The 26,455-nt window shown below is 62.7% G+C and overlaps 1 protein-coding gene across 1 annotated transcript in view; it reads right to left on the bottom strand.

Annotated features, from left to right (window-relative positions):
* Positions 1 to 25,486, bottom strand: part of PDE2A (phosphodiesterase 2A) — a 51,625-nt gene extending 26,139 nt beyond the window's left edge. The window contains exons 1-2 of the mRNA XM_052812699.1: positions 25,101 to 25,486; positions 139 to 199 (exon numbers count right to left, since the gene is read on the bottom strand). Of these exons, the coding sequence (XP_052668659.1) occupies positions 139 to 199; positions 25,101 to 25,168 (129 nt within the window). The 5' untranslated portion in view covers positions 25,169 to 25,486. The remainder of the gene's footprint in view (positions 1 to 138; positions 200 to 25,100) is intronic.
* Positions 25,487 to 26,455: the final 969 nt, after the last annotated feature.

Here is a 26,455-nt window from a genome sequence, read left to right as displayed (position 1 = left end):
GGAGGGGAGGTGGGTCGGGGGTCTGGGGTGGGAGGGGAGGCGGTTGGGATGGGGGTCCCGGGTGGGAGGGGAGTGGGGGGGGCACCCGTGGGGTGGGATGGAGCGGGGGGGGGGGGGGGGTGTCCCCGCCGTCCCTACCTGTAACGCCTCGGAGCCGGGCACGGCGTCCTCCACCTTCAAGAAAACCTGCTGGCCCCGTCTGAAAAATTGAAGGAGGGCGGTGAGGAGATGCTGCAGCCCCAGCACCATGCCGGCTCCCGGCTCGGCTCGGCCCGGCCGGGCTCCCCGCCGCTCCCCGCCCCGCTCCGCCCCGCTCCGCTCCGCTCCGCACCTGCTGCGCGCCGGCTCCGCGGGGTCCTAAGGGGCCGGGGTGGGAGGGGACGGGGGGGGGGGGGGTCCTCGGGGTGGGGGGAGGTCGGGGTGAGGGTCCCTGGTGTGGGGCTGGGCATCGGGGCATCGCTCCGCAGTGTGGGGTGGGGTTGGGGTGGAGGTCCCCAGTGTGGGGGGGGGGTCGGGGAGAGGGTCCCCGGTGTGGGGAGGGGGTCAGGGCATCGCTCCCTGGTGTATGGGGGGGGTCGGCGTGAGGCTCCCGGTGTGGGGCAGGGGTCGGGGCAGGGGGGGTGGCAGTGTGGGATGGGGGTCAGGGCATCGCCTCTTGGGGTGGGGGTCAGGGCATCACTCCCCGGTGTGGGGTTGGGGTGCTCCTGCTATGGGGCAGGGGGCTGGTAGTGCTCTCCTATGGGGCAGGTACCGGCTGTGCCTCCACGGGTCTGGCCTCCAGGGCGGGGGGACGGCCCCCGTATGTTAAACCCTGCCCTTGTCGGGTTTTGGGGTAGAGGGGTCCCCTGCACCTTCCCCCTTCTTGGGCGGGGGTCACACCCCAATTCCCCCCACATGGTACAGACAGAGCCCCCCGTCCCCCATCCCCAGGGGATATCGGGGATGTCCCACACGCCACCCTGCATTGGAAGAGCACCCCCTTATTCTCCAGCTAAAGTGACCCCCCTCCCTTAAGGGCTGTGCCCCAGGCTTGGGTTGGGAGTTCCCCCCCCAACCTCCCTGGTCGGACACTGGAAGCCTCCCCCGATTTTTGGGCAGGGATGCCCATCCCCTGGCTCTGGGATGACTCTGCTGCAGGGCTTGGTACAGACAAACACCCCCCCACCCCCCAAGCCCAGGGGATATTGGGGATGTCCTACCCCCCACCCCGCATTGGAAGAGCACCCCATCCCCATTCTTGGATAGGGAGGGACCCCCATCTTACACGCTGGAGAAGACCCCACTTGGGGACCCCCCCATAGGGATGCAGGGGCTGTTCACCCCCAGCCTCCTATATATCTCCCATCACCTTCGGTGAGAAGTGACACCCCCCCCACACAACTTTCCCATCCTCTCCCAGGGTAAAGCACCAGGATTTTGGGGGTGCCGCTCCCCCTGCACAGCCTGAGCCATATGGGGACCCCGGGGACCGCTTCGCTGCAGCACGCACGGAGGAGAGGGGTGCTCCGCCACCCCGACGTCCCCTGGGGCACCGGCTCAGCTTGGGGAGCCCACCCCAAAGAGACGGGGCTTTTGGGGTGACAGATCAACAATTTAACAGCTTCTTCACGCACGGCGAGGAACCGATGAGGATCAGTCTGGCGGGGACATGACATGGCAGCCACATGCCACGCTGCGCGAGGGACGCAGGCAGCGTGACCAAACGAAAACACAGATAAATGGGAAATAAAGGAGGCAGGAGAGAGATGTGCAATCGAAGAAGAGATTATGCCAAAGAGAGCAAGGGCACAGGGCCTGCCAGGGCTGGCATCCCACCTCCATCTCCTCTGGACAGAGGAGGAAGGTTTGGGCTGGGGGAGGAAGGCCTCCTGCTCTTCCTCCAAATCCCATGAACCCCTCAGCTCACTTGATCTTCCCTCGTCACCCAGATCAGCTAAATCGGAGCTAAACTGGCCTAAGCCACCAGTAACAGTCACTTAAGTGCCGCTCATGTTCTTATCCTCTCCCCGGGGCTGCTCAGCAGCTATCGCCTCTGTTATCTTAAGCCAATTCTTCAGCCAGGCTTGCGGAGAGGCTGGATGGGGTGGGAAACCCATCCGGTGCAGGGCCCTTTGCAGGGTGCCTGGCATCCCGCCTCGCAGGGCCCCAACAACCCCCAAATTAGCCTTCCTCCTGAACTCTTTCCCTCCGCTCAGCCTTGCTGCAGAGGGGGGTCCCCAGGACCTCTGCTCCGCAGGCTTTGCAAAACACCCCAAAGACCCTTCTACACACTAATGCTGTGTGCATAGCCACGCTATCAGACATCAGAGAATACACACACGCAACCCCCGGCAGCTGCAGGTGCTGCCCACCGCACCGGAGAAGCTTTGACCGGAGCAAAAGCGCAGATCCCTGGTTTTGCCTCCCATCCGCTGGGAGCTAAAGGGGTCCCGCTGCTCCCCAGGGACAGGGTGCTGTGGGGATGCGCTGGTGGCTCGTAAGGGCTCAACCCCTCTCGCATCATCTCGCAACCCATGGGGGAACGCCGGGCCCACAAAAGCCCGGCTGCCCGGCTGCTGGTGGAGGCAAAAACGTCCCCGGAGGGTGGAGGGATGGAGGGAGAAGTTCCTGGGTGCCCTCACCCCCATGAGCGTCCCGTGGGGACACGGGACGACAGGGGCCAGGCCACCTCGGGCCAGTGGCCAAATGGGGGAGGGTTTGGGGGCTACTGAAGCAGCCCCCCCCCAGCTAACCCCCCCTCAGCGGCTCAGGGAAGTGCGTGGTGCTGCAGCCTCAAAGCTGGGATTTGCACGCTGCAGCCCATACCCTGCACCCAGCAGCTCCCTGTGTGCTGCACCCACCATCCTGCACCCCCCCACACCCGCACCCTGCACCCCACACCCCACTCCCTGCACCCCACAGCCCCCGGGTGGGGCCAGGGCCAGGGCATGGGGGCCCAGTGGGGGGGTCAGGGCGGCCAGTGGAGCCGCAAGGTCATCTAGTGGCCAGAGCCACCAAAGCCACCCCGGCCACCTTGGGGGGCTCATCCCATCCAGCCCCCACCGTGCCCCAGGGCACCCTCCCACAGCACCCCCGGCTTCACCCTGGGAGCAGCCGCTGCAGGCAGGGGGGTCCTGCCCCGGGGGGGCTGAGAAGCCCTAAGCTGGCATACCACAGCCCCCACCTCAGCTCGCAGGTCCCCAGCCCTCAGCGCTGCACTGGCATGGTGCTGGGACCGAAGGGTGACGCAGCCACGGGTGCAGGGTGATGGGCACCTCGTCCTGGGAGATGGCACAGGGTGATGGGCACCTCAACCCAGGTGATGGCACAGAGAGATGGGCACCTCACCCCAGGCGATAGCACAAGGCCATGCACCCCTACCCTGGACTGGGTGCCAGAGGAGTTTTTCTCTCTCCAGGGGCCTTGCCCTGCCATCAAAGCCCCGTGGCGTGGGCAGGCAGCCTGCCTTCACCCCCTGCCTGCTCCCCTGCCCACCTCGCACCTTGTTAGCTGCTTCGCTCTCTGCTCCCATCCCCGGCAGCGGCCGCTTCGGCTCCGGTCCTTCTTCTCCTCCCACCAAGCAGAGGTCGGCCACACACCAGCCCTTGCAGCCGCCGAGGAAAAACCCTTTGGACAGGTTCTTCCTCCACTCCAGCCTCAGTTTCCCCTCTCGCTGAGCGGGAATCAGCCAGATCCGGGTGCCGGCAGGATTTGTTTCTATGGCAATGGGGATAAGAGCCGCCCAGATGGGAGCAGATGCTGCAAACAGGTTTGGAGCCGCGGCTGCCAACCACGCCGGGGTTTGGGGAGCAGCACCCCTGCATTGCGGGGGGAAGGACCCCACCATCCCCACCCTGTACCCAAGCAGGTCCCAGGGATCGGGTCCCTACAGGAGAGGGGGGATCGGGGTGGGCGAGGGGCAGGGATCCAGCCCTGGTGGGTGGTGGTGCATCACCCCGATGTACCCATGGGGCTGGAGGGGGGCCGAAGGACCCCGCCGGGGGCTGGGTGCTGCTCCTGGTGAGTCACCCTCCAGCTGGGCTATAATTAGCGATGGCAGCAAGGGGAGGTGCAGGGAGCTTCGTCAGCCGCTGGCCTTAATGAGGCAGGCAGCAGCAGGGCACCAGGGCGGCCAGGCAAGCGACGTCTCAGCAACGTGTGGCAGAGTGGGGGGTGCGGGGGGGGGGGGGGAGGGCAAAGCCAACCAGCACCCAGCTTCAAACTCTGGGGACTCCAGGGCTGGGTGCTCAAGCCTTGCACCCCGAGTCAGGTCCCGTGGGACAGGGTCTCACCATGCCCATCACCCTGACCAGGCCACCACGGGACCCACCAGGTCCCCAAGATCACGCCCTGGGGTCCCCAGCTCTGGGGACACCCCGCTGCAGGGACCCGAGCATCATCTCAGCCTGCCGGCTCTGCCCAGCCTGGATGGATCCTGCCGGCTTGGATGAGGGTCCTGTGCATGAAGCAGATTTCCCCATGGGGCTGGTAGGCAGCAATCAGCCCCTGAAGAGCTGGGTGCTCTGCATCAGCTCCCAGGCTCGCAGGATCGGTGCCGAGCCTGGCACGTCATCGTCACTAGAGCCACACAGGGAGCAGGTCACGGGCCCGGCACAGCTGCCCGCAGGACAGAGAGCCATTGCTGAGCCCGCACAAGGGCACAGTGTGGGGCTGTCCCCAGCTTCCCCGTCCCCAACTGCTTCCCCATGGGTGCCTGGGGACGGGGCAGTGGGACGCAGGGGTGCAGGGACGCAGGGGTGCAGCACCGCGGTTGCATGCAGGTACTGCTTCTTAACCTGCATGCATGCAACAGAGCTCATCTCCCCGGCCGGCTTGTTAATGATCTGGTGTAATTATGAGCTGCTCCAGCTCACTGGCTCATGCAGCCCCCCGGGATCGATGTTGCTCGGAGAGGAATGTCACCATCAGTCGGATGGGGGACATGCAGCACCGGCCCCCCCGGCCCTGGCACGGGGCCGGGAGATACTGGGGAATAAATCCGGGTGCTGGGGAGAGGCGAAGGAGCGTGTTTCCCAGCCATGCTTCCTATATTTCCATTCTGCCTGTGGTTTTTTCCCTGTTTCCGACCCGGGATCGATAGATCGGCGCTGCCCATCCTGCCTCTCCTCAGGGACTCGGGGCGGCAGCCTGCCAGGCATCCCAGCCCTGCTTCAGCTGGGGGTGTTTAATGGCATAGGAGGGAGCAAAGTTCATGCAGGCTTGTAAATATTAACCCTTATTTCACGCAAGACAAACCAGGAGAAATCCCCTTTGGTGTTTTAAGACTCACAGACTCAGCTTTTCCTTGGGAGGTGCTGGCAGCAAATGGCAACAAAGCACCGAAGCTGAGGGATTTGGGCGGGGGGGGCTAAGAAGCAAGGCTGAGCCTTCAAAGCCCATGTAGTCCCAAAAGACTGGCAGCACGCTTTCTCCCCACGCCCAGGCCCCTTCACAGGTCGAACGTAGGAGGGGAAGCTGCAGAAACCTGCCCCTGGAGCAGCATCTTTGGGTATACTGGGTATACTGGGAGCGCTGGGATACCAGGTGCCCCCTTGCACAGTGCAGCCAGGGAGCCAGGGCGGGAGGGGAGCGTGGCCCGGCGGTTACCAGCTGTGCCAGCATTGCTGTAAATCATGTCAGATCAGTGAAGCTTCATTAAGCCGCCGCGGCGGAGCCGGGATGGATTGCAGGGCCGGATCCTGACTCCGACAGCGGCTCCGGTGAAGCACAGCCGGGGCGAGGACCGTGACACCTCCCCGAGCATCCCTGCAGCATCCCTGCCCCGCAGCTCGCAGGAGGGAGGGGACACGCGGCGTGGCCAGGCACGGGGACACGGTGCACGTGGCCGTGGGAGGCTACGGCAAAGCAAGGCGGGATGCCGGGGGCTGTGGCAAAGCCTCCGGCACTGAAAATGCCTCATTGCACCCCACGTCCTGTGGGTCAGTGGCATTGGACCGGCAACTGGGGAAACTGAGGCTGCGGGGTCCCTGCCCGCGGACCGGGTCCCTGCCGCAGAGGCGACCTGGACTCAGCTGGCTCGAGCAGAGCTCTGGGGACGCGGCTGCTGATCGAGCTGCTGTATCTACAGATAAATTGAGGTGTTATTGCTCTGGAGCTGCTAATCTGGGGTACTCTGCCAGCTCTAAATTCAGGCGGAAATAAATCCATCTGTTCTCCTGCTCGGCCACTAATCGCCCCGGCCGGGGCTCTCCACAGCAGCCAAGCCTTGCCGCTGGCTCGGCGGGGATGTAACCCGGCGCTGGGCTGGACGTGGCGGCTGCAGATCGATATCTTGTTTGCTGCTCACGATGGTTTCTTCACTGATAAATCCTATCCGACGCCGCAGCCCTGGCTGGCGGTGGCCAAAATGTGGCTGCACCGCGGGAGGGTTGCGTTGCCTGGCCAGAGCAGGGGATGCTGCAGCATCCCTCCCCGGAGCGATGCTGGGGGTCAGCCGCCGCCGAGCCCTGGGGACGAGGCTCGGGGTGCCAGGAGGCTCCATGGACCCAGCCGGTCGACAGCACCGGCTGCCACGGCCAAACCGCTTCGGAGCAGCAGGGAGAAGCCGCCGGCTCCTTCCCTCCCCATTAAAGATGACATTTCTGCTCCTGGGCAGGAGCAGGCAGGGCCCCTTGTCCACAGGGAGACCTGTGCATGTGCAGGAGTGAGGAAGACCTGCAGCAGGGCAGGGAGGAAGAGCGGGGCAGGAGGGCATCGCTGCTGGGGGTGGTTTCTGGGAGAGCGGGGGCTGGCAGGGCAGAGGGACGTGTGTGTGTGAGTGCACATGTGTGTGTGTGCACAAGTGTGTGTGTGCACAAGTGTGCCTGCATGGGTATGCACCGGTTTGCATGTCACCTGTGTGCACGTGTGCATGCACGCATGGGGGTGTGCACGCAAGCGGGGTGTGCACGCAAGGGGACGTGCACGGGGGTGTGCTTGTGTGTGCGTGTGAGTGTGCACATGGGGAGGGCAAGGATGGGGGTGCATGCACGCAGAGCGTGTGCACGCACGAGAGACATGCATGAGTGGGTGTGTTTGCGCAAGCGTGGGGTGCATATATGCACGGGGGGGTGTTTGTGTGCGTGTGCTTGGGGGGCACATGCACGCTGGTGAATGCGGGGGGGGTGTATTTGTGTGCATCAGATGTATGTGCGTGGGGCGTGCGTGCATGCGAGTGTGAGTACACACGCACTCCCCACCTTTCCCTCCGCTCCCCCCGTAGCTGATGGCCGGTCCCCGAGGGTGACCCCAGAGCCAGTGCGGGCACGGGCATGTGCCAAATGTCCCATGGGCAGCAGGACCCCCTCAGCCCCACAGCCGCCCCACGGGGTCAGCCAGCCGCCTCCTGGGTGGGGGTCCCTCAGCCTGGCAGCCCCCGCACTGCCCGGGGCGATGAGCAGCAGCTTGAGGGGGCAGCAGCCTGGTGTTTGCAGTCCTGTGGTCCCACGTTTGCACCCTGTCCAGCCCCACATTTGCAGCCCGTGCAGCCCAATGTTTGCCCCCGCCCCAGCCCCACATTTGCACCCTGGTGTTTGCATCCCATGCAGCCCCACATTTTTACCTTGTGCACCCCCGTGTTTACACCCTGTGCAGCCCCACTCTTGCACCCTGTGCACCCCAGTGTTTGTACTCCTTGCAGCCCCACATTTTTACCCTGTGCCCCCCAGTGTCTGCACCCTGTTCAGCTCGGTGTTTGCACCCTGTGCAGCCCCGTGGCAGCTCAGCCCCATCCTGATCCCCCATATCTGCCTGCAGCGGGGCAGGGGCTCTGTCCCAGCCAGGGACACCCTTTCCCTTTCCAGCACGGGCTGGGGGCAGCCAGCTTACCCTGAGCAACACGAAAGGATCACCGACTCGCCCTGTCCCCATCCCAGCCGTCACTGGGGCCACTTTTGTCATCGCTGCCACCCCAAGAGCCGAGAGCACCCCTGCCACCCCTGGGCGCACTGCGAGCCCCATAAACACCCAGCAGCCAGGGAAAGGGATGCGACCGCAGGAACCGAGGCACGGCACGAACCCGGGGCCGAGCAGGGATGCGGGTGTCCTGGCACCCCGTCCCTTGGCGGGGACAGTCCTCGGGAGATGCCAGTTGCGGGGACCTGGTGGCTGCACATCCCGGGTGCAGGCAGGGAAGGTTTTGCTGGTTTTGTTGCTGCTGTCATTACTATCGCCGGATTTTGAGCTGGATAACGAAGGGGCCCGGCTGAGTGAGCGATGCTGGCGATGAATAAGTGATGGAGCCCTCGAAGGGTCTCTATGGAGACAGCTCAGAGCGCGCCGGGTGCCGGGGGGCCGCCGGCAGCCCCCGCATCCCATAGCCGCTGCCGGGGAACCAGGGTAATTAGGGGGATGAGCGTGATGGCAGAGCCCTCTCTGCTCCCCGGCAGACGATTTCCCTTCCCAAGAAGGTGGCCGGGCCCCCGCAGGGCTGGCTGGTAGGGGTTTAAATGGCTGTTTGCTTCGTTCCCATCCCTCTTCCCCCCCAGCAGCAGCTTCTTTCCGTTCCTCGACCGCTTTCCCAGCATGGAGCCAGCTCAGCCAGTCCTGAGGCTGAGCCATGGGCCATGGGCATCTCCGGCTTGGCTTGCAAGGGCTTTTGCACCATGGGTGGCTCAGCCACCCTCGTCACGCACAACCTGTCCCCTGAGAGCATCCTGCATGCGTGGGGTCAGAGCACACAGCCGCTGCATGCTCAGAGGGACGAGGGACAGATGACATCCACGGGGACAGCGTGCATCTGAGGGGACAGCATGTGTCCAGAGGGACAGCATGGGTCTGGAGGAACAACATGGGTCTGGAGGGACCGCATGCATCTGGGAGAACATGTAGCATGTATCTGGAATGACACCACACACCTGGGGGACAGCATGTGTCTTAAGGGACAGCACGTGTTCTTGAGGGACAGTAGGTGCCTGAAAGGACAGCATGTGCCCAGAGGGACAGCATGTGTGTCAAGGGACAGCACGTGTCTTGAGGGACAGTAGTTGCCTGAAGGGACAGCATGTGTCTGGAGGGACAAGACGCATTTTGGGACAGCACGTGCCAGGAGAGAGAGCATGCGTTAGGAGGAGGGACAGCAGGTGCCTGGAGGGACAGCATGCACTCAGGGGACAGCATGCACTGGGGGGGGGGACAGCATGCGCTGGGGACGACAGCATGCACTCAGGGGACAGCATGCACTGGGGGGGGACAGCATGCACTGGGGAGGACAGCATGCACTCAGGGGACAGCATGCACTGGGGGGGGACAGCATGCACTGGGGGGGGGACAGCATGCATTCAGGGGACAGCATGCACTGGGGAGGACAGCATGCACTCAGGGGACAGCATGCACTGGGGGGGGACAGCATGCACTGGGGGGGGACAGCATGCATTCAGGGGACAGCATGCGCTGGGGAGGACAGCATGCACTCAGGGGACAGCATGCACTGGGGGGGGACAGCATGCATTCAGGGGACAGCATGCGCTGGGGAGGACAGCATGCACTGGGGAGGACAGCATGCACTCAGGGGACAGCATGCACTGGGGGGGGACAGCACGCACTCAGGGGACAGCATGCATTCAGGGGACAGCATGCACTGGGGAGGACAGCACGCACTCAGGGGACAGCAAGCGCTTGGGGGCCCAGCACACTCCAGACACGCAGCCCCCCAGCAGTGTGTGCTGCGGGTGCAGGGTCACCGTCAGCCCCTGCTGCCAGTTATTCAGCCGCAGACAACAGGCCGGGACTCCTGACAGCGAAGCTTAGAGCCTGACCTGCCTCCAGCCCCCCCGTGCCTCAGTTTCCCCCAGAGAAAACAGCCCTGAACACCCCCCCACCCCGAGTCCCCAGGGCTGCCCCAGACAGCAGGCACAGCACTGGGGTGCAGACTGACCCAGCCTGGCGCAACAGGAGCCTCATTTAGCAGCTTCATTTTGTTTTGCCTCGTTTTTTTTTCCCCCCTTTTATCACTGTAAATTTCTCTTCTGATACATTCTAGGCGAAAAATAAATGAAGCATCCGAGCCAGGCGGGCAATGTTCTTCCAGAAGTACTTACACAAATCGTTAGCATGTTAATGATTGTGCCATGCCGGCTACTCCAGGTGGCTGAGCAGCAATAAGGAAGACCCCAGACCAGCCCAGGCATATGGAGGATGTGAATATATTGCCAGATTAAATAAAAGAATAATAGGGGATATACATTAGCGATAGGCTGCGTTGCTCCATGCTGGCCCCGCTCCAGCTGCAGGGTACAGGGACTTCTGCCACCCACTCCCGCTTGTCCCCTCCGCTTGCCTCGGCCCCTCGTTTTGCGGTGGGTTTGCTTCCAGGTGACAACAGGTTGAGGTGCCACCATGAGTACCAGGGGCTCTGCTCGGGGACGGAGAAGCGGGGCTGGTTTCCATCAGCTTTTGAGACTCCTGAGAAATTTGGTGCACAGGGAACAGGGTCCCTGTCCCCACACCCACATCCTAATCCCATGGGATTCTCCAAAGCAGACCTGAATGATAACACCACTTAAGGAAGGGATGCTCTGAGCCCTGACCCCAGGGATACTCTGAGCCCCGACCAGGGGATGCTCAGCACCCCATTGAAGCGATCCCAGCCTGGGTGTGCGTGGCCAGCACAGCTCTCTATGCCCATGCCCCCGCCAAACCTGCTCACCCCCTCCCGGCACAGACAGGAGGGCTGATCTCGTTGATTTACAGACACCTTCTTCAAAATGGCACCCGCTTCAACCTTCCTCTCGCCCCAGGGACACGAGCACACACGTCTCAGCCTCTGTTTCCCTGACACGTTCCTTCGCTGGTAGGACCCCCTCGTATTCCTGAGGAGGGACAGCTCTGTCCCCGAGGGCACCGCAGATGCCCGGGTGCTATACCCCGCTATGATGATGCTTTGAAACATGCTGTGCCTCAGTTTCCCCTTCTAGACTCAGTGACACCCACCTGATAGAAGGGGGACAAAAGGGGACCCCAGCTTTTCCCTAGTGCTTTCAGGCACTTCCCACCCTGCTCCTGGTGGAAATCTCCTTGGAGACAAAGCAGACCACGTGGATGGTCCGCTTTGGCAAAGGGGTGACAAAGGGATGAGTGGGGTTGTGGGCAGCGCAGGCAGGAGCCTGGCAGGACCGTCCCCAGGGACCCTGACGTGGGGGTGACACCCGGCTCCCGCTCCCCTCCCTCTTGCAGGTTCCCACTGGCGTCCCCAGGATTTTTTCCCCCTCTCAGGCCAACTCTCATCCCTTGGCATCCCACGCCCAGGCGGCTGCTGCCACCATCTCGCCTGGCACCTGCCTGCTCCAATTCCCCCTCGTTATCTCTCTTTTGTTAACGATGCATTCACTCACCAATTTAACCTGGATTAAAACCGGCTCCCTTGTTCTCCTCCAATTAATTTGTTCGTCACTTCTATTTCCAAATTAATTCATCAGGCTCTTTGGCAGGGAGAAAACAGCGGCGCCCGCGGTCTGCGCTGCTCAGGAAGGGATCAGGGTTAATTATCCTGGTGGGAATGACCGGGAGGGGAAGCGGAGCAGGGGCTCATCCCGGGATGGGGACCCAGATCCGGGGTGAGCAGCAATCCCCTGGACCAGCCACGAGCATCCCACCGAGGTGGGGCCATGGGATGGGGAACCCACAGCTCAGCCGCACCAGCCCCATCACTTCCACGCTCCTTCGGGAATATGTCACAGGGACAAAATCCTTACAGAACAAAACGTGGCATCTCTGGGGGGGTTGCCCCAGTCCGCGGTGGGGCGAGGTGGGGGCCAGGCTGTGCCCCACAAGGGTTAACGCCGGGTACAGCACGGGGTGTTCGAGCTAAAAATACACGGTGACTTTTTCTGTATTTGCTCTAATGAGTCATTCTCTTTAAGTAATTTATTGCTCGTTACATAATCACTTTCATTTTCAGCTTGAGAAAAATGGAATTTTTTTTCCCTTTTTTTTTTTTTTTTAATGAAAAGGGCATTTAGCAAACCCTGCAGGCACACGAGCATCGGCCATTTTCCCAACTCTTCCCTGTATTTTTCCGGCGAAGGGCCGGGATGCTGCCGTCGGCAGCTCCTCGGCTTTTTTCACATCCTCCAGCAAAATCCTTTCAGGAGCCCGGCAGGCACCAGGGTGATGCTAAAGAGAGTGGCTGTGGGTGCAGGGGGGCTCTGGGTGTTTGGGAGTGGGGGCAGAGCACCCCGGGGCTGGCTCGGTGGGGACGGTGGCAGTGGGGAGGCTCCAGGACGGGCTTGGGGGGGCCGGATCCACGGTGCCCAGCCCGGGCACGTCTCACCCAGCTGGGGCAAGCGCTTACCAGCACGGCCCCGAGGGCCAAGCCTGGGCTCCAGCTGTGTCCCAGCAAGCCCAGTGTGATGTCCTAGCAATCACAGTGCTGCATCCAAGCAAGCCCAGTACCTTGTCCCAGCAAGCCCAGTATGGCGCTCCAGTAATTCCAGAGCCATGTCCCAACAAAACCAGTGTTGTGTCCCACCAAGCCCAGTACCGTGTCCCTGCAAGCCCAGAGCTGTCTCCCAGCAAGCCCAGTGCCATGTCCTAACAAGTCCAGTGCCATATCCTAGCAATCCCAGTACTGCATCCCAGCAAGCCCAATACGGTGCCCCAGAAAACCCAGTATCATGTCCCAGCAAACCCAATGCTATGTCCCAGCAATCCCAGTGCCGTGTCCTAACAAGTCAAAGGTAAGGGGACCCCAGCTACCCTCAGTGCTGGGTGGGGGGGAATGGGGGTCTCTGGCTCAGGCCCCTGTGGGACTGGGGGGGGATCTACCGGCTGGGGGGTGGGAACCCCACTGTCCTACCCCTGCCAGCCCTCGCTGCTGGCAGCTGCCTGCTCCCCTGCCACCGAGGCGAGGGGGGCGAAAAGTCTCGGGTTTGGAGCTGCAGACTAGGAATTAACTACGCCAAATGTTTTATTTGTGTAGAAACGCAATTATGCTAATTAAAGCATATCTGTAATTACAGCACTTAGTGGCCCGTAAGTGCACAAGTGACTCCGGTGACTTTGGAGGAGCTGGAAACCTGGAGGGTGGCTTGGCCCCGGCACCAGCGAGGTCCTCGCCAGGGTGAGAGCCAGTGTCCCCATGGGGTGACAGCGGTGACCCCAATGTCTGCAGAGCTGGCGGCAGGAGCGAGCTGGGGCTCGTCGCAGAGGATGCTCGGAGCACGCAGGGATGGCAGGACAGATCGGTACCCGCAGCCGCATTTCGGCACAGGCGCCTGCCGGTAGCCACGCCGTGGTCCTGCCTGTGCCAGGTGCGAAGGCAAAGGGCAGGCGATGCCGCCAGCGCCTGAGGGATGAGGGAGCAGGGGGAAAAGCGGGTCCCCGGGGGGCACGGGTGGGCATCACCCCCAGCTGCGAGCAGGGCACAGCCCCGGGTGGGCACCAGTGCCCGGGCAAAGGGAGAGGCTGGTGTGAGCGAGGCGGAGGGGGGAGCAGGCTCGGAGCACCGGCTCTGGAGGTGGCTGAGGCTCGAGAGCGTATCAAGAAGGGAGAAATAAATGGGAAGCAGAGGAACATGACAGCCGGAGCACCGGCCAGACGGACCCGCGGGCTGGCTGGGATCAGATAACTCGGTCTCCAGGCAAAGGCAACACGGGAGATCGCATCTGCCCCTGCCTCGATAAAGCCCTCGCTGTGAGCAGCGTGTGATGGGGGGGATGAGGACCACAGCAGGGGGATGGAATGGGGCTGAGGGGAGATGCTAAGGGGGCACGGGACAGCCCGGGGCAAACTCAGGGCGTTTCGGGCTGGCGGAGCAGCAGGCATCGGTGGGGAGCTCCGGGGTCCCTGCACACCCAGGACACCTCCATCCTTCAGCAGCGAAGAGCACCCGGAGGCAGCCAACCTCCCACGCTGGCACCTGCCGAATCGGATTTCATCTTCCCCAGCCTCAAGCAGCGACAGAAAATTGCCTGTTTACTGCAAACACCGAGCCTGAAGCCGAAGGATTTCGCCATGCGTATCCGAGGGATGGATCACGGCGCGGGCATGGGGTGCCCCGTGGTTAAGCATCGCCGTGGCATCCGCGGGCAGGACAGGCAGGGATGGCTGCTGAGCTCCTGTGTCTAATTTAGAGCCATTGTCAGCTCTGGGTAATTACAGGCCTGCATATTAATGGGCAGGTGCTGCAGGATGCCGGGCGGTGACACACCACCTGGCAGGAGCACGGGAGGGAAAGGGAACCGTGTCACCGAAGCTTTGCCGGGTGCGATTTATTTGCTTAACAAACGCATCGAGCCCTAAGTGCCTTCGATAAGTCTGCGGGAGGGCTGAGCTCTGTTTGCACGGCAAACGCACTTCGCCGGCTGCTGCCCAGCCCTTAAGTGTTAGGTCCCGTGCAGGCAGCTGCCTTCGCTGCCAGGCTGGAAGAGCAGCTCCCCGGGGCTTCGAGGAGACGCAGGAATGCAGCCTGGCCCTGTCTGATGCGGCTGGAAAGCCTGGCAGCCCTGCAAGCCTGCAAATCCCCATCCCCATCACACTGCACCCCAAGACGCCAGGACCCAGCTCGCTGGAAGCAGGAGGGTATCCCCGAGCCCCCCAAGGGGGGACGCTGGGAATGCCGGGTGATGTGAGCTTTGCATGGGGGCACAGGAGCAAGGAGGAGGGGAAAGCAGGAGTGCCACCACCTTAGGGACCTCCAAGCGAGGCCACCGGCACCCCGAGGGAGCTGTGCCCACGCCACAGCCCTGGCACCAAACCAGGCAGGAACAGCACCCGGCGCGGCAAAGGCGGCGAGAGAAAACACACGGTTACCCTGAATCTCTGGGGAATTGTCCTTGGATAAATGCAGCGTTACAGACTCTGCCAACTCATCTTTCAATTAGTAGGTTTAGTTGATAACCAGAGGAAAAAAAAAAAAAGGCAGCCGGAGGTGGTGTTTTAGCGTGTGTTCGTTATCTTCCCAGTGCTGTTTGCTGTTTTATCCCTTTCCTGGCTTTTTTTCCCTTCCCTGAGCCCCCTCTCCATCCTGCCCATCCTGATGCACAACCAGCCCCACTGCTCATCCCCGTCCAGCACCAAACTGGGCTCAACCCCACATTCGGGGTCTGGGGTCCCCTCCATCCGATGCCATCAGCAAAATCCCATGGGAATAGAGCAGGACTTCAACATCCCGCCTCTGCTGTCCATGCCCCATCCCTCTCTGGGAACCACAGCTCCTCCAGGAGCAGGGATACTCTCCCAGGCTGCAACACCCTGGATTTGTCACCAAAACCTCTGTGTCCGACCATGGTGCAAGCGGCAGCCACTCAACGGGCCAGCCTCCCCTCCAAAATGAGCCAAATCTCCATGTCAGGGAAATAAACGTAGTGCAGGCACCGTGCAAACACAAATTATTTGTATTAGCAAGAGCGAGCCCGGGGATCTGGACCATCAGCGGAGGGAAGGGAAAGGACACGGCTAAAAGACGCTCATGCCTTTGAGGCTCGTCGGGGTGAGAGCTGCTTCATCTGACACCCATTTGCTTAAAAGCCCCATTTCACTGAGCCAAGCTTAGTTTTTAATTTGCAAAGCTCTGCCTTTCCCTGAGAGGAGGGAGGGGGCTGGCAGGGGGGACACGGGCACCAGGGCTGGCACAGGCACCAGAGGAGGGACAGGGCTGGCAGAGAGATGCAGGGGCACGTTAACCCAGGGACATGCCCCGGGGGATGGCAGCGCATCTTGTACCTTAATCAAGCGATGAAGCGGTTTTTATGTCTGACCAAGCCTCTCACACAAGGACCGCTTCCCCCCGTCTCTCTCTCCTCTCCGGGGACAACGTGACAGCGGGAGGGTTAGAAGAGACCCCTCCTTCGGTGGGGCACGGGCAGCCGTCCCCAGCCCCAATGCTGTCCCTGGCAGCGGGGACACGGGTCCTAACGCCGATGGGAAAGCTGGGATGGCGGGCAGCTCGCCCCCGGGATGGGCACGGAGATGCCGCATCCTTTGGTGATGGTCCCTGGCGCTGCCAAAGCCCCCGCGCAGCGCTGCTCGCCCCCGGCTCCCTTGGCACCAACTCTCCGGCAACGAACTTCAATCAGCTTCTGCAGCGTGGCCAGATCCTGCTGTCGGTGTGACCAGTGCCGCGGCAGGTCGGGTTATTAATGCTGGATTGCACTTTCTATGAATTAATGGTTTTTCTGCGGGGTGAACTGCTGGCCCCGGCTTCTCTGCCACGCCGTGCCCAGCCGGGCACCTGCGGGAGGGCTGGCAGCCAGATGCCACCTGGCAAGAGTCCCCAGCCTCGGGGGTCCTGGTGGGGTCTCCATCGCAGGGTCTGGTTGACTGCGGTGCAGGAGCGATGGTGCCAGGATCCCACGGAGCTGCACAGGGGAGGACGGAGCGGGGAGGGATGAAACGGGGTCCCGGGGGTAGCACCTTGGTCCCACGGTCCTCTTGGTAGCACCTTGCCTCTCTGCTGTGCCTGCAGACTTGGGGCTTGCAGGAGGGAGGGGAGTGGGGGGCACGGCTGGGGTCCCCCCTGCCCATACTGGTGTCCAGCTTGGGCTCTCCACATGCTCGGCTCGAACACGGGGCTCGCTCCCCGGCACGCTCCCGGCTCCCGTGCACAAGCGATACACAGGCGTGCCTGACTTTGCACTTCTTGCGGAGCTGCGGGCTCGCCAGCCCACGGACCTGCTGTCCCATCTCCCTGCCAGCGCGGCGGAGGGGGGGGGGGTCCCCAGCAGCGCCGCAGGTCCCTGCCAAGCCCCCACCTCCGCAGAGCCCCTCCATCCTCACCGAAACAGCCGTGGCCGCGGCACACCCACGCACCCCGGGAGCCAGCTCCCACGCTATTCCCTGGGGGAAGAGACCCCCTTTCCATCCCCGCATTCCCATGGGAGCAGTGCAGCGGGACAGCCTGCTCCGGCTCCTTGAAGAAGGGGTGATGATCACAGCTGGACCGAGGGAGGCCCAAGGACAGGCCCCCAGCATTGCCCTGATGCAGCTCCCGGGGTTTGGGAGGGCACGAGCGGAGCTGCTGGCACTGGTGCCCCTTCCACCCAGCCTGCGGCATGGCACGCATTCTGCCCCGGCTCTCCCTGGGGACCACAGGCAGCTGGGCAGCCCCAGGGGTATCCCATCCATCTGGCAGGGGCAGGATCAGAGCCGGGTGCCTGGCAGGGAGCCACAGCAATTCCCGGGAGTGTCACTTACCTGGGGACAGCCAGCCCCAACAGCAGCCCCCCCTCAACCTCTCCCTGAGTTCCCCCGGGGTGCGGTAAGCCTGGGTCCCACCGTGAGCATCTCCTTTTCCCGCAGCATCCTCCGGAGCAGGCGCTTGCTCGGCTCTGCGGCTGCATCCACTCGCATCCCAGGTTTCGCCAAGGGAAACCAGCACCCAAAGGGCACCTTAGTGCCCTTGTGCTTATTTCGGGGGATGCTCGACCCTCAGCAGCTGGGCTGGGGTTTCCTTTGGGGCAGGAGCCTCGTCGACGCTGAGCCATCCCCCTTGTGAAATCCTCTGCTAGTATCTCATGGCTTCCTTGTGATGGGCGGCTGCACCGAGAAGTCCATCTGCACGGCCAGACCGAGCCCAAACTCACCGTCCTGGGGGTACAGCAGGGCAGCAGCACCCGCGGTGCGGGCACGTAATACCGGGCTTGGAAGAAACCCCGTAATTAACACATTGCAGTGCTCTGCTGGAGGAGCCCAAGCCTCTGACGGCGCAGAGCACTGGAGGGAACGCAGGGGAAATAAAAGAGCAAAAATTTCATTAACAAAGGTCACGCTGCTCCTGGCTCACACTGCTGAGCTGCGGCGCTGGCTGAGCCTGCTCCGACCCTCTCCCTCCCGAGGGACCCCCGGGATGCCCTGCGGCCGAAGGCAGCCGCGGGCGGCGATGGGGAGAGGAGCCGGTGCACACATGCGGCCACGGGGCTCTGCCGTGGGTGCTGGTGGCTGCAGGTGTGGGCTGGAGCAACCAGAAACCTCTGTGAGTAAATGCAGTATGCCCAGGTGCCCGTCACCCTGGCGTCTGACACCGAGATGGCCCCACACAACCCCCGTGGGCTTGCTGCAACTTCTCACGCCTTGAAAGCTGCTTTACCTGCAGGCTGTTGTGAGTGTTTCCAGCCTCACACCATCATTCCTGGCTCAGGCTTTAGCAAAACACTCAGGTTTTGGAGGTTTCACCCACAAGCGTTTGCTGTCTCAGCATCAGTCCCACTCCCCACATGAGGCCGGGAAGGGTGGGAGACGAAGCCGCCCCATGCGGCAGGTCCCAGCCATGCTCCGGCTCAGCCGGTGGGTGAAGGACGTGCATGGGGAGACCCCAGAGCCGCACTGCCGGGGAGAATGGAGCTGGCTGTGCTGAGCGAGCAGAGGGAAGGTCCCCAGGTCCCCTGTCCTGGGAAAACGAGCCTGACCCTAGTCCTAGCCCTAGTCCTACCTCTAATCCTAACCCTAAATTTAGACCTAGCCCTAGCCCTAGCCCTAACCTTAGCCCTAACTCTAACCTTAACCCTAAACCTCACCTTAGCCTTAACCCTAACCCTAGTTCTAGCCTGAACCGTAACCCTAACCCTAAAATTAGCTATAGTTCTAACCCTAGCCCTAACCGTAACCCTAACTCTAGCCCTAGCCCTAGCCCTAACACTAACCTTAGCCATAAACTTAGCCCTAGCCCTAACCCTCCCACGGGTCCCATCCGGCAGCGGGAGCTCCCAGCTTGCAGGCAGTGACAGGGCAGAGAATTCTTGCCTCGAGTAGCTGATAATAAAATCATTAGGGGATGTACCATCACCGTGCTTGAGCTGGGAGATTACCAACTTTGCTGGTACACCTCTCCCCATTGCCAGAGCTGCCTTGCTCGGCCCTGATTTCTTATTTAAAGGCTGCACGGCTTCCCCCTGCTTTTTCCACGCGGGGAGGATGCTGCCATCAGCCTGGCTGTGTTAGCACTAGTAAAAAAAAAAAAATGGGGAAAGGCCCCATTTTTTTGGAGAGCAAGGAAAAACACAGCAGCACCCATGGCTTGTGTCCTTCCAGCCAGGCATCGGCTCAAGGACAGGGCTGCGGACCCATCCTGGCTGCAGGACCAGGGACACGGAGCAGCCCCAGTGTTATCCCCTTGCAGCAAATAAACCCCAGCCTGCAAACTGCTGCAAAGCCGTACGGATGTCCCAGCTCCACTCCGACGGGAGCAGAAGCTCCGGCTAAGGACGATGCATCACCTCCCAGCACCGAGCAGCCGCTGGCCTCGTCCCCAAACACACGCCGGCTCCATCAGCGTGATATCCTCACCAGGCTGATCAATCCCACTGCTTGGCAGGGCTTCACGCCCTCGGAGCCAGGCTGGGTGCCATCCAGACCAGCGAGGTCTCGTGTCCCAGGCTACGGCTCCCTGTATTCCCAGGGAGGAGCGCATTCCGGCAGCCCTGCCTGTACCTTGCACCCGCAGGCAGGAGCATTAGGGGCTTCTGCTGCAATGGGGTGAGGTTCGGGGTGCCTGGCAGCGAGGAGGGGTTTGCAGGGAGACTTTGCACGCCAGGCAGAGGGGAGCATCAGCATCTTCATGCCGTAGCAACCAGACCCTGAACCTTAGGGGACGGGGACGGGTCCCCTTCCAGACCTGCCTGTCCCAGGGCCACATCTGCCCGCGGCCAAGGGGAGCGCAGCCGCATTTGGCCGGCAACAGCTCAAGGAAAGAGGGGGGGGGGAAAAAGCCCTCCACCAGTCTTAGCCTTTCAAATGCTCCTTATAAATAGCTCCTCAGTGTCTTCTGAGTCACCCAGATGAAACGTGCAAGTTAATAACGAACTGGGAAGGGGCTGGGAAGCGATTACAAGCCAGGAGAGGCTTTCTGGCTAAGTCATCACTTCTGTGACGGGGCTGCACTGGCAGCTGCCGTTTGCTTTTTCTCTCCTCGGGTGCAACAGTCCTCCACTGCATCTGGCGAGCAGAGGGCTTTGGGGATGCCGAAACACGCTGCGAGGCCATCCTCACCAGCCGCAAGGCCCGGGCCAAGCCTTGAACCCCCCCCAGCCCCAGGCAAAAAATCAGGTTTTAATATTTTCTATGGGAAATACACCCACCCAAAACCACCTCCTTTTTCTATTTGATTTATTATAGAAGATGCAAACTGACAAAGACCCAGAAGGCTTGAACCCACCCAAAATGCTCCCTGCAAGGTCTCAAGCCATCCTTTTCCCTCTGCCTCCCCACACTGGCATTGCAGGCAGGGCTCTGCCAGGCTGTGCCAGGGCAGGCAGGGCGCAGGATTTGGGGACGGGAGCAGGACCGAGCTGCCAAATAACCTGCCCCCGGGACATTTCTGAGCCGACACTCGGCGAGTCCCGCAGGCTGCTGTGCTAGTCCATCCCTCGAGGATGCTACGTGGGTGACAAGGTTTGGGGACACCTTCCTGCTGCCTGGGGATGCCATGGCATCGTGGACCACCATCGACCGGGAACGGCTACCCGAAGACCAGCCGGAGACCCCCCATCCAGTCTCCAACCCCTCCAAAACAGCAAATCTTGGGGTCATCACCCATCGCTGCAAGGCAGGCAAGACCCCCACCCACCCTTGACACCTCGGCCGGGGGGGGTCCGAGCTGCCAGGCTGCCCGTTGCCTGCGCTCTGCCGGCTCTCCATCGCCTAAACCCCCCCGCTGCCGTGCGGATAGAGCCGCAGCAGCAGACAAAGCATCTCCCAGTGCTCTCCATCCCCCTCGCTCCCCCCTCCAGACAGGCCCATCCATTAACAAGGACAGCTCAGCCCTTTGCAGGAGAAAGCTGGACAGGCAGAAAGTCCCAGGCAGCTCCGGGCCCTGCCTGCATTTCTGGCTGCAGCCCAGCGCAGCTCTCAGCGAGCCACGTGGGAGCCGGGAAAGAGACAAAAGCGAAAGCGGGGACCGGGGTCGGAGAAGAGCGGGAGGCAGGAGGGATTCCCAGAAAGGGCTGCTGCATCCCCCTCTGCCCTGGGGAATCCTGCATCCCCCATGCAAGAGCTGCCGGCGAGCTGGCTGCCCACCCCGGATGGATGCTCATCCTCCCGGAGCTGATAGAGCAGCACAGCTCCCGGAGGGATGCGCGGGGGGCTCGGATGGAGATGATGGCCAGGGCACGTTCGGCGCAGCTTCTCACCGGCAGAGCCGCCGGTGCTGCCGCCCTGGGCCGCGGCCAGCCCCGCGGTGTGCCAGTCTGCCCGGCGGAGCGGAGGCCGGCCTGATTGCCTGCATCTGCGCTAGCATCTGGCTGGCAGCCGGCAAGCACCGGAGGTTAATTCCCAGACACTTTAAAACCACTCGCTGCTCTGAAGCTGAGGATGCTCAGGGGGATGCCCCAGGGCGACGGGAGGGAAGCTCCTGGCCGGGGTCCCCCCCTCACCCAAGGGACCTCCCCGGGCATGGAGCTGTGCAGGGTGCCAGGAAACTCACAGCCAGGAGCTTCCCCTCCATCTTCTCTGCAAGGCACCTCTGAGCTCCTGGGCTAGGTGCCCAGGCGGGTGGGTGATGCTGAAGTGCCCCAGGCACCTCCCAGCCAACGTACTGGCACCAGGCTGTGAGAAAGGCAAAGGCACAAACAGCCTGAGGTTTTGGAAAAGCCCAGAGAACATCACACGCAGCCGCTTGCAGATCCCAAGGAACCCAGCAATGGGGGACCAGGCTGCCCTCACCCCACTGAACCCCTTCACCCTGGTGAGTGGGTGCCCGGTAAGGAGCAGAGCTGCCCCGGCCACGCTGGAAGCAGCGATGGAGTCGGTGTTTTCCACGGCACTTTAAACATGCAACCCAGGGGCTGGCAATAACCACAAGGCAGAGGTTCGGAGTGGCGTCCAGCGGGCTCGGCAGCCTGCCCTCGGCTTTGCAGATGCTCAGAGATCTCTAAAAGGCGGCTGAACCACTTCGCCAGGCACCTCGTACCCTCCGCGTCCCAGCTGGTGTTGCTCCCTGGCTACCTGCAGAGTTAATGCCACCGGAGCAAGCCATAGACTCATAGAACGGTCTGGGCTGGAAGGGACCTTTAAAGGTCACCTAGTCCAACCCCCGTGGATGCCACGTCTCTGCTGCCAGCGCTGCCCTTCAGGCCATGCTTTGGGAGAGAAGCGGGAAGTAACAGCAAGGATGCATGAGGTGGGGAGGGACCGGGTTTCCCTCTGATGTGTGCCCAGGCCACACAGGTAGCGGCAGGTAGGGACATCAGCAGCATCACAAATGTCACCTCATGCCATCAGCCCCTCCAGCTGCTCCCCTGGGCACCCCCTGCGCTGGGACCCCAGAGGAAGCAGCTCCTGGGTGGGTGCACGAGGGAGGTAAATTGGGGATGGTGCATTACACATCGCCCTTGCATGAGCCTTGATGGGGACACACCGTCCGGGTCCTGGCATTTAGCTGGGGACACACCATCCAGGTCCTGGCGTTGACCTGGAATACCCAGCACAGAGACTACTGCACTCCTGCAAAGATGCATAAGAGCCATCTTTGTCCCCTCGGAGGACACCGGGCCCTTCCCTCTGCCAGTGCCCACTGGCTCCCGGCCACTCAGCCGGCCGTGCCCCGGGCAGGACAGAGCTCCTCATCCCAGCTGTGGCCGCAGCCACGGTCCCTTCTCCATCACGCGCCTGGCACCGACCCTGTCACCGGACCAGCGCTGAGAGTGGTGACACTTGGCCAGCTCACACATCCCCCGCATCTGCTCCTGCCAGGCAGCTGCCAGAAGCGAACTGGGCAGCAGGGAGAGCTGGATGAGGAGCAGGCAGCCCTGCCTGCACCCCGAAGGAAGCCCTGACCTCTACCCAGCCTCTGCTGAACCAGGTCCTTCCCTGCAGGGATGCTCAGAGCATCGTCTCTGTGTTTGCAATCTGCAGAGCTCGGCTGCTTCTCCCCCAGCCCCAGCTGCTGTCGGATGCTGTGAGAGCAGCAGCTCCGGGCACCCCGGCATCCCACTTGCCGCTAACCGGGTCAGGAGCTGCCCGCCCGGGAACACGCTTCCCACCGGAGGAAAAAGAAGGAGAAAATGGGTTAAAATGTGACCTGGATAATGCAAAATGGCACTTGAGTGGCTGCCACCCGACGCTCCCCTGCGATAAATCAGAGCTCATCAACCGCACACGTGGGAGACCTGGCCCACCGACGGATCTCGGCCCCACGCAGCATCCCCAGCCGGGCAGCAGCGCTTTGAGACGGCGGGCAGTGGCACTGCTAAGATCTGCCGGCAGCATACAAGACAAGCCAGCATTAAACAACGCACGGCTGGAGCGGAGGCAGAGAGCCGGCAGCATCACCCCACAAGTGCTGGCCTCACCGGGGGACACCCGCTCCAGCCGAGTGCTGAAGGAGCAGCCAGCTGCACGGGGCAAGGGCATCGTCTGAAAGCTCTTGGGAAGCTTTTCCACCTCTATATATCCCCTGGGGTGTACAGGAACAGGGACAAACATCTCCTGGGAAGGACATGAGATTATATCCTGGGTAAAAGGGGGGAAGCATCTTGGCTCACCATTCCTGCCTCTCCTGCCCTGGGCGGCTCGAGGCATGCAGCCAGTCCGGCTACACTAAGTTTCTATAGCATCTACCTTTCTTAAAAGCCATTAAACAGCAGCTGCAAGTCAGGAGAGGCACTCCAGCTGGAAGAAATATAGGGATAGCATGGCATTTCAAGACCTTTGTGTGTTTTGCTTAAAGAAAAGGACATGGGCACATGTTCTGGCAGCAGCATGAAAGGATCTCTGCAGGGAACAAAGCGCACGCAGCACCAGAGAGCGAGCCAGGAGAGCTGGGGGGGAGGAGACTGGACCCAGCACCCATGGCAGAGTAGGGGGATCAGCAGCTCTTGGTGCCTCTGGAAGGTGGGTCTAAGCCCCACACCACGTGTAGGCAGGAGAGATGCTGGAGGCTATTTTCTATAGGGAAAGGCAAGCTTCTCATCTGAAGGTCACCTCATGAAGGTGCAAAAACCTGGTGACGCCGGAGGGAAACATGTGGGGCTGGGGCAGGAGCGGGCGGCAGCTTCCCTCGCGCCCTGATGGTCCTGTAATCACCTAAAGCACCCACTCCAGGAGACCTGAGGCTGCTCCTGGGCACATCCCTGTGTGGCGAGGCAGCCCCTGGGAGCGGTGGTCCCGGTGCAGGCTGCCGAGCCAGGGGGTTCGGCCGGTGCCTGAGCACGTGGAGCCAGCACCACCAGACAAAGGAGTCCAAGAACCGAGCAGCTTTCCTCCTCGTCCCCTTACACCCGCATCCCTTCCCCGCCGGATCAGCTCACCCCTCTGGCAATGTGGGATCTGATCCCAGCAACTGCTGGGGAGGGGGAAGGGATTGGGAGCACCCAAGATCTCTCAGCACCCGGGAGGCAGAGCACCCACGTACCGCAAATCGCCTGTGCACAGCCTGCTACCCAGCAGCTGTGGAGCCTCGTGAGTGCTACACACACGCGCGCGCAGAGCCGGGGGTCTCTGCCATCCCTAGCCGAGCCCGTGGGCGATGGGAATTCAGGCACCACATGCTTCCCGTTAGCCAGCTCAGCCCCTCTTCCCACGTGGGCTCTCTGGAGCATCACCCTTCACCGCTTCCAGGGAGCACTGTCATCCCTCAGCAAGGTCACCCCACGCTCGCATGCAAAGCCCCTCGTGCCTGCGCCGTGGAACAAGATCCCCGTGCCCCCCAAAGCCCCTTCCCCACCTCGCTGCATGCAAACAGGCGCAGCGACACCGGGACCCCCAGACCTGTTGCGTGGGTGGGTGTGCGGGGGTGGCTTCTCACGTCCTGCGTGGAGCTGCTGAAACCAAATTTCAGAGGCCTGACCTGCATTTCACAAAGTCACCTATGCCCCCCCCCCAGCCCACCCCCTGGCCAGGAGCCTTCTGCCCCCATGGGGAACCACCACGGGGTGAGGGTGGCGCGGGAAACGGGGAGATGCTGTTCACACCAGCCTTCCGGCACCGAGCCCTTCAGCCAGCCACCAGCGATGACCTGCCCTGGGCTAACACAGGTGGCGAAACAAGGGGGGGGGGGGGGGGGTCGCAGCCACTTGTCATTTCCCTGCCACCCCCTCCCCGCCAGCTGTCAGGCAGGAGGAACTTTTTCCTGCCTCCCCTCTCCCCGATGTCTCCCTCACTCCTTCACCCAGCATCACCCCCGGAGCATCCCTCCCTCTCGGCGCGGTCTCCCCCCCCCCCTCCATGCCCGGTGCCGGCGGGAGGGGACTCACAGGTCAGACGCGGCCGCCTGGTACGGCTGGCTCCGGCAGAGGATGGAGTGTCCACAGCCCTGGCCCATGGCTCCGCATGCTTCGGCAGCCCTGCCAGGCGGGCGGCGGGGGCTCGGCTGCGCCCGGTTCTCGCCGCTGGCTGGGAGCGGAACCTCCCGCCGCGCTCGGCGAGGGTGTCTCCAGCTCGCTGCTGTCACCGAGCCCGATGCAGCGCGCCGAGGCGTGCGGGAGGGGAGGGCGGAGGGTGGGGGTAGGGGGGGTGCGGGGGGAGCCGCTGATTGACGGCGCCGCTGCGGCTCCGCGGGGCTGGGCGGGGGCCGAGCTGCTCACCGCGGAGGGGCCGAAGGGGTCCGCACCTGCCGCCCGCCGCGGGCCGCGCCCGGCCTCGCCCGCCGCGCCGCGCCGCGCCGAGGGGCCGCCGCCTTTGTCTAGCGAGGCGCACGCTGGCCCTGCCCGCACCCCCCCCACCATCCCCCCCCCCGGCTCTCCCTGCGGCGACAGCCGACCCGCCGGCGTCCCCGACCCGCCGGGCAGCGGGTCCTGCTGGGACCGCAAGGCCGTTCTGCCCCGGGGGGCATCGGGCAGCACGGAGCAATACTGGGCAGCACTGGTTCCGCAGGCGAGTCCCTGTCCCAGGGATACTGAGCAGCACTGGTCCCACGGGTCCCTGCCCCAGGGGTACTGGGCAGCACTGGTCCCACAAGCAGGTTCTTTCACCAGGAGCACCAGGCAGCATCGAGCAATATGGAGCAGCACTGGCCCACAGGCAGGTCCCTGCCCCGGGGACCCCTGGGCAGGACTGGTCCCACGGGTCCCTGCCCCAGGGGTACTGGGCAGCACCAGGCAGCACCGGACCCACGGGCAGGTTCCTTTCCCAAGGGCACTGGGTGACATCGAGCAATATCGAACAGCACTGGCCCACAGGCAGGTCCCTGCCGGGGCAGTACCCTCCTGCACGCAGGTCCCAGCCCAGGTAATACAGGGCTGGCTGTGCCCCCCACCACCCCCCAGCAGCTCCCTGTCCGGGCCATCCAGGCGGTGTGGAGCTACTGGCCGCGGGATGCTGCCCACTGCATTGCTCAGCTGGGGCCAGGAGCAGGGCGGGGATGCTGAGCCCCCAGCTTGAACCTGCCCTGGTGTCAAGACACCCAGGCTCCAGCCCACTCCCAGGTGCCTGCAGCACCACTCCATGCCAGTGCCCATGCTGTCACCCCCTGAATTAGCACAGCTTCCCTCTGGGAGTCTTACTGAGCACACAGCCATTTGCATGTGCGCAGCACCAAGCACCACTGGAACTTGTCTTGGCTGAGTTGGAGGAGCCGCTGCACCGTCCATTCGGGCTTGCAGGACATCGG

Source organism: Harpia harpyja, chromosome 17, assembly GCF_026419915.1.
Source record: "Harpia harpyja isolate bHarHar1 chromosome 17, bHarHar1 primary haplotype, whole genome shotgun sequence".
Taxonomy (NCBI): domain Eukaryota; kingdom Metazoa; phylum Chordata; class Aves; order Accipitriformes; family Accipitridae; genus Harpia; species Harpia harpyja.
This window is presented reverse-complemented; position numbering and strand designations above follow the sequence as displayed.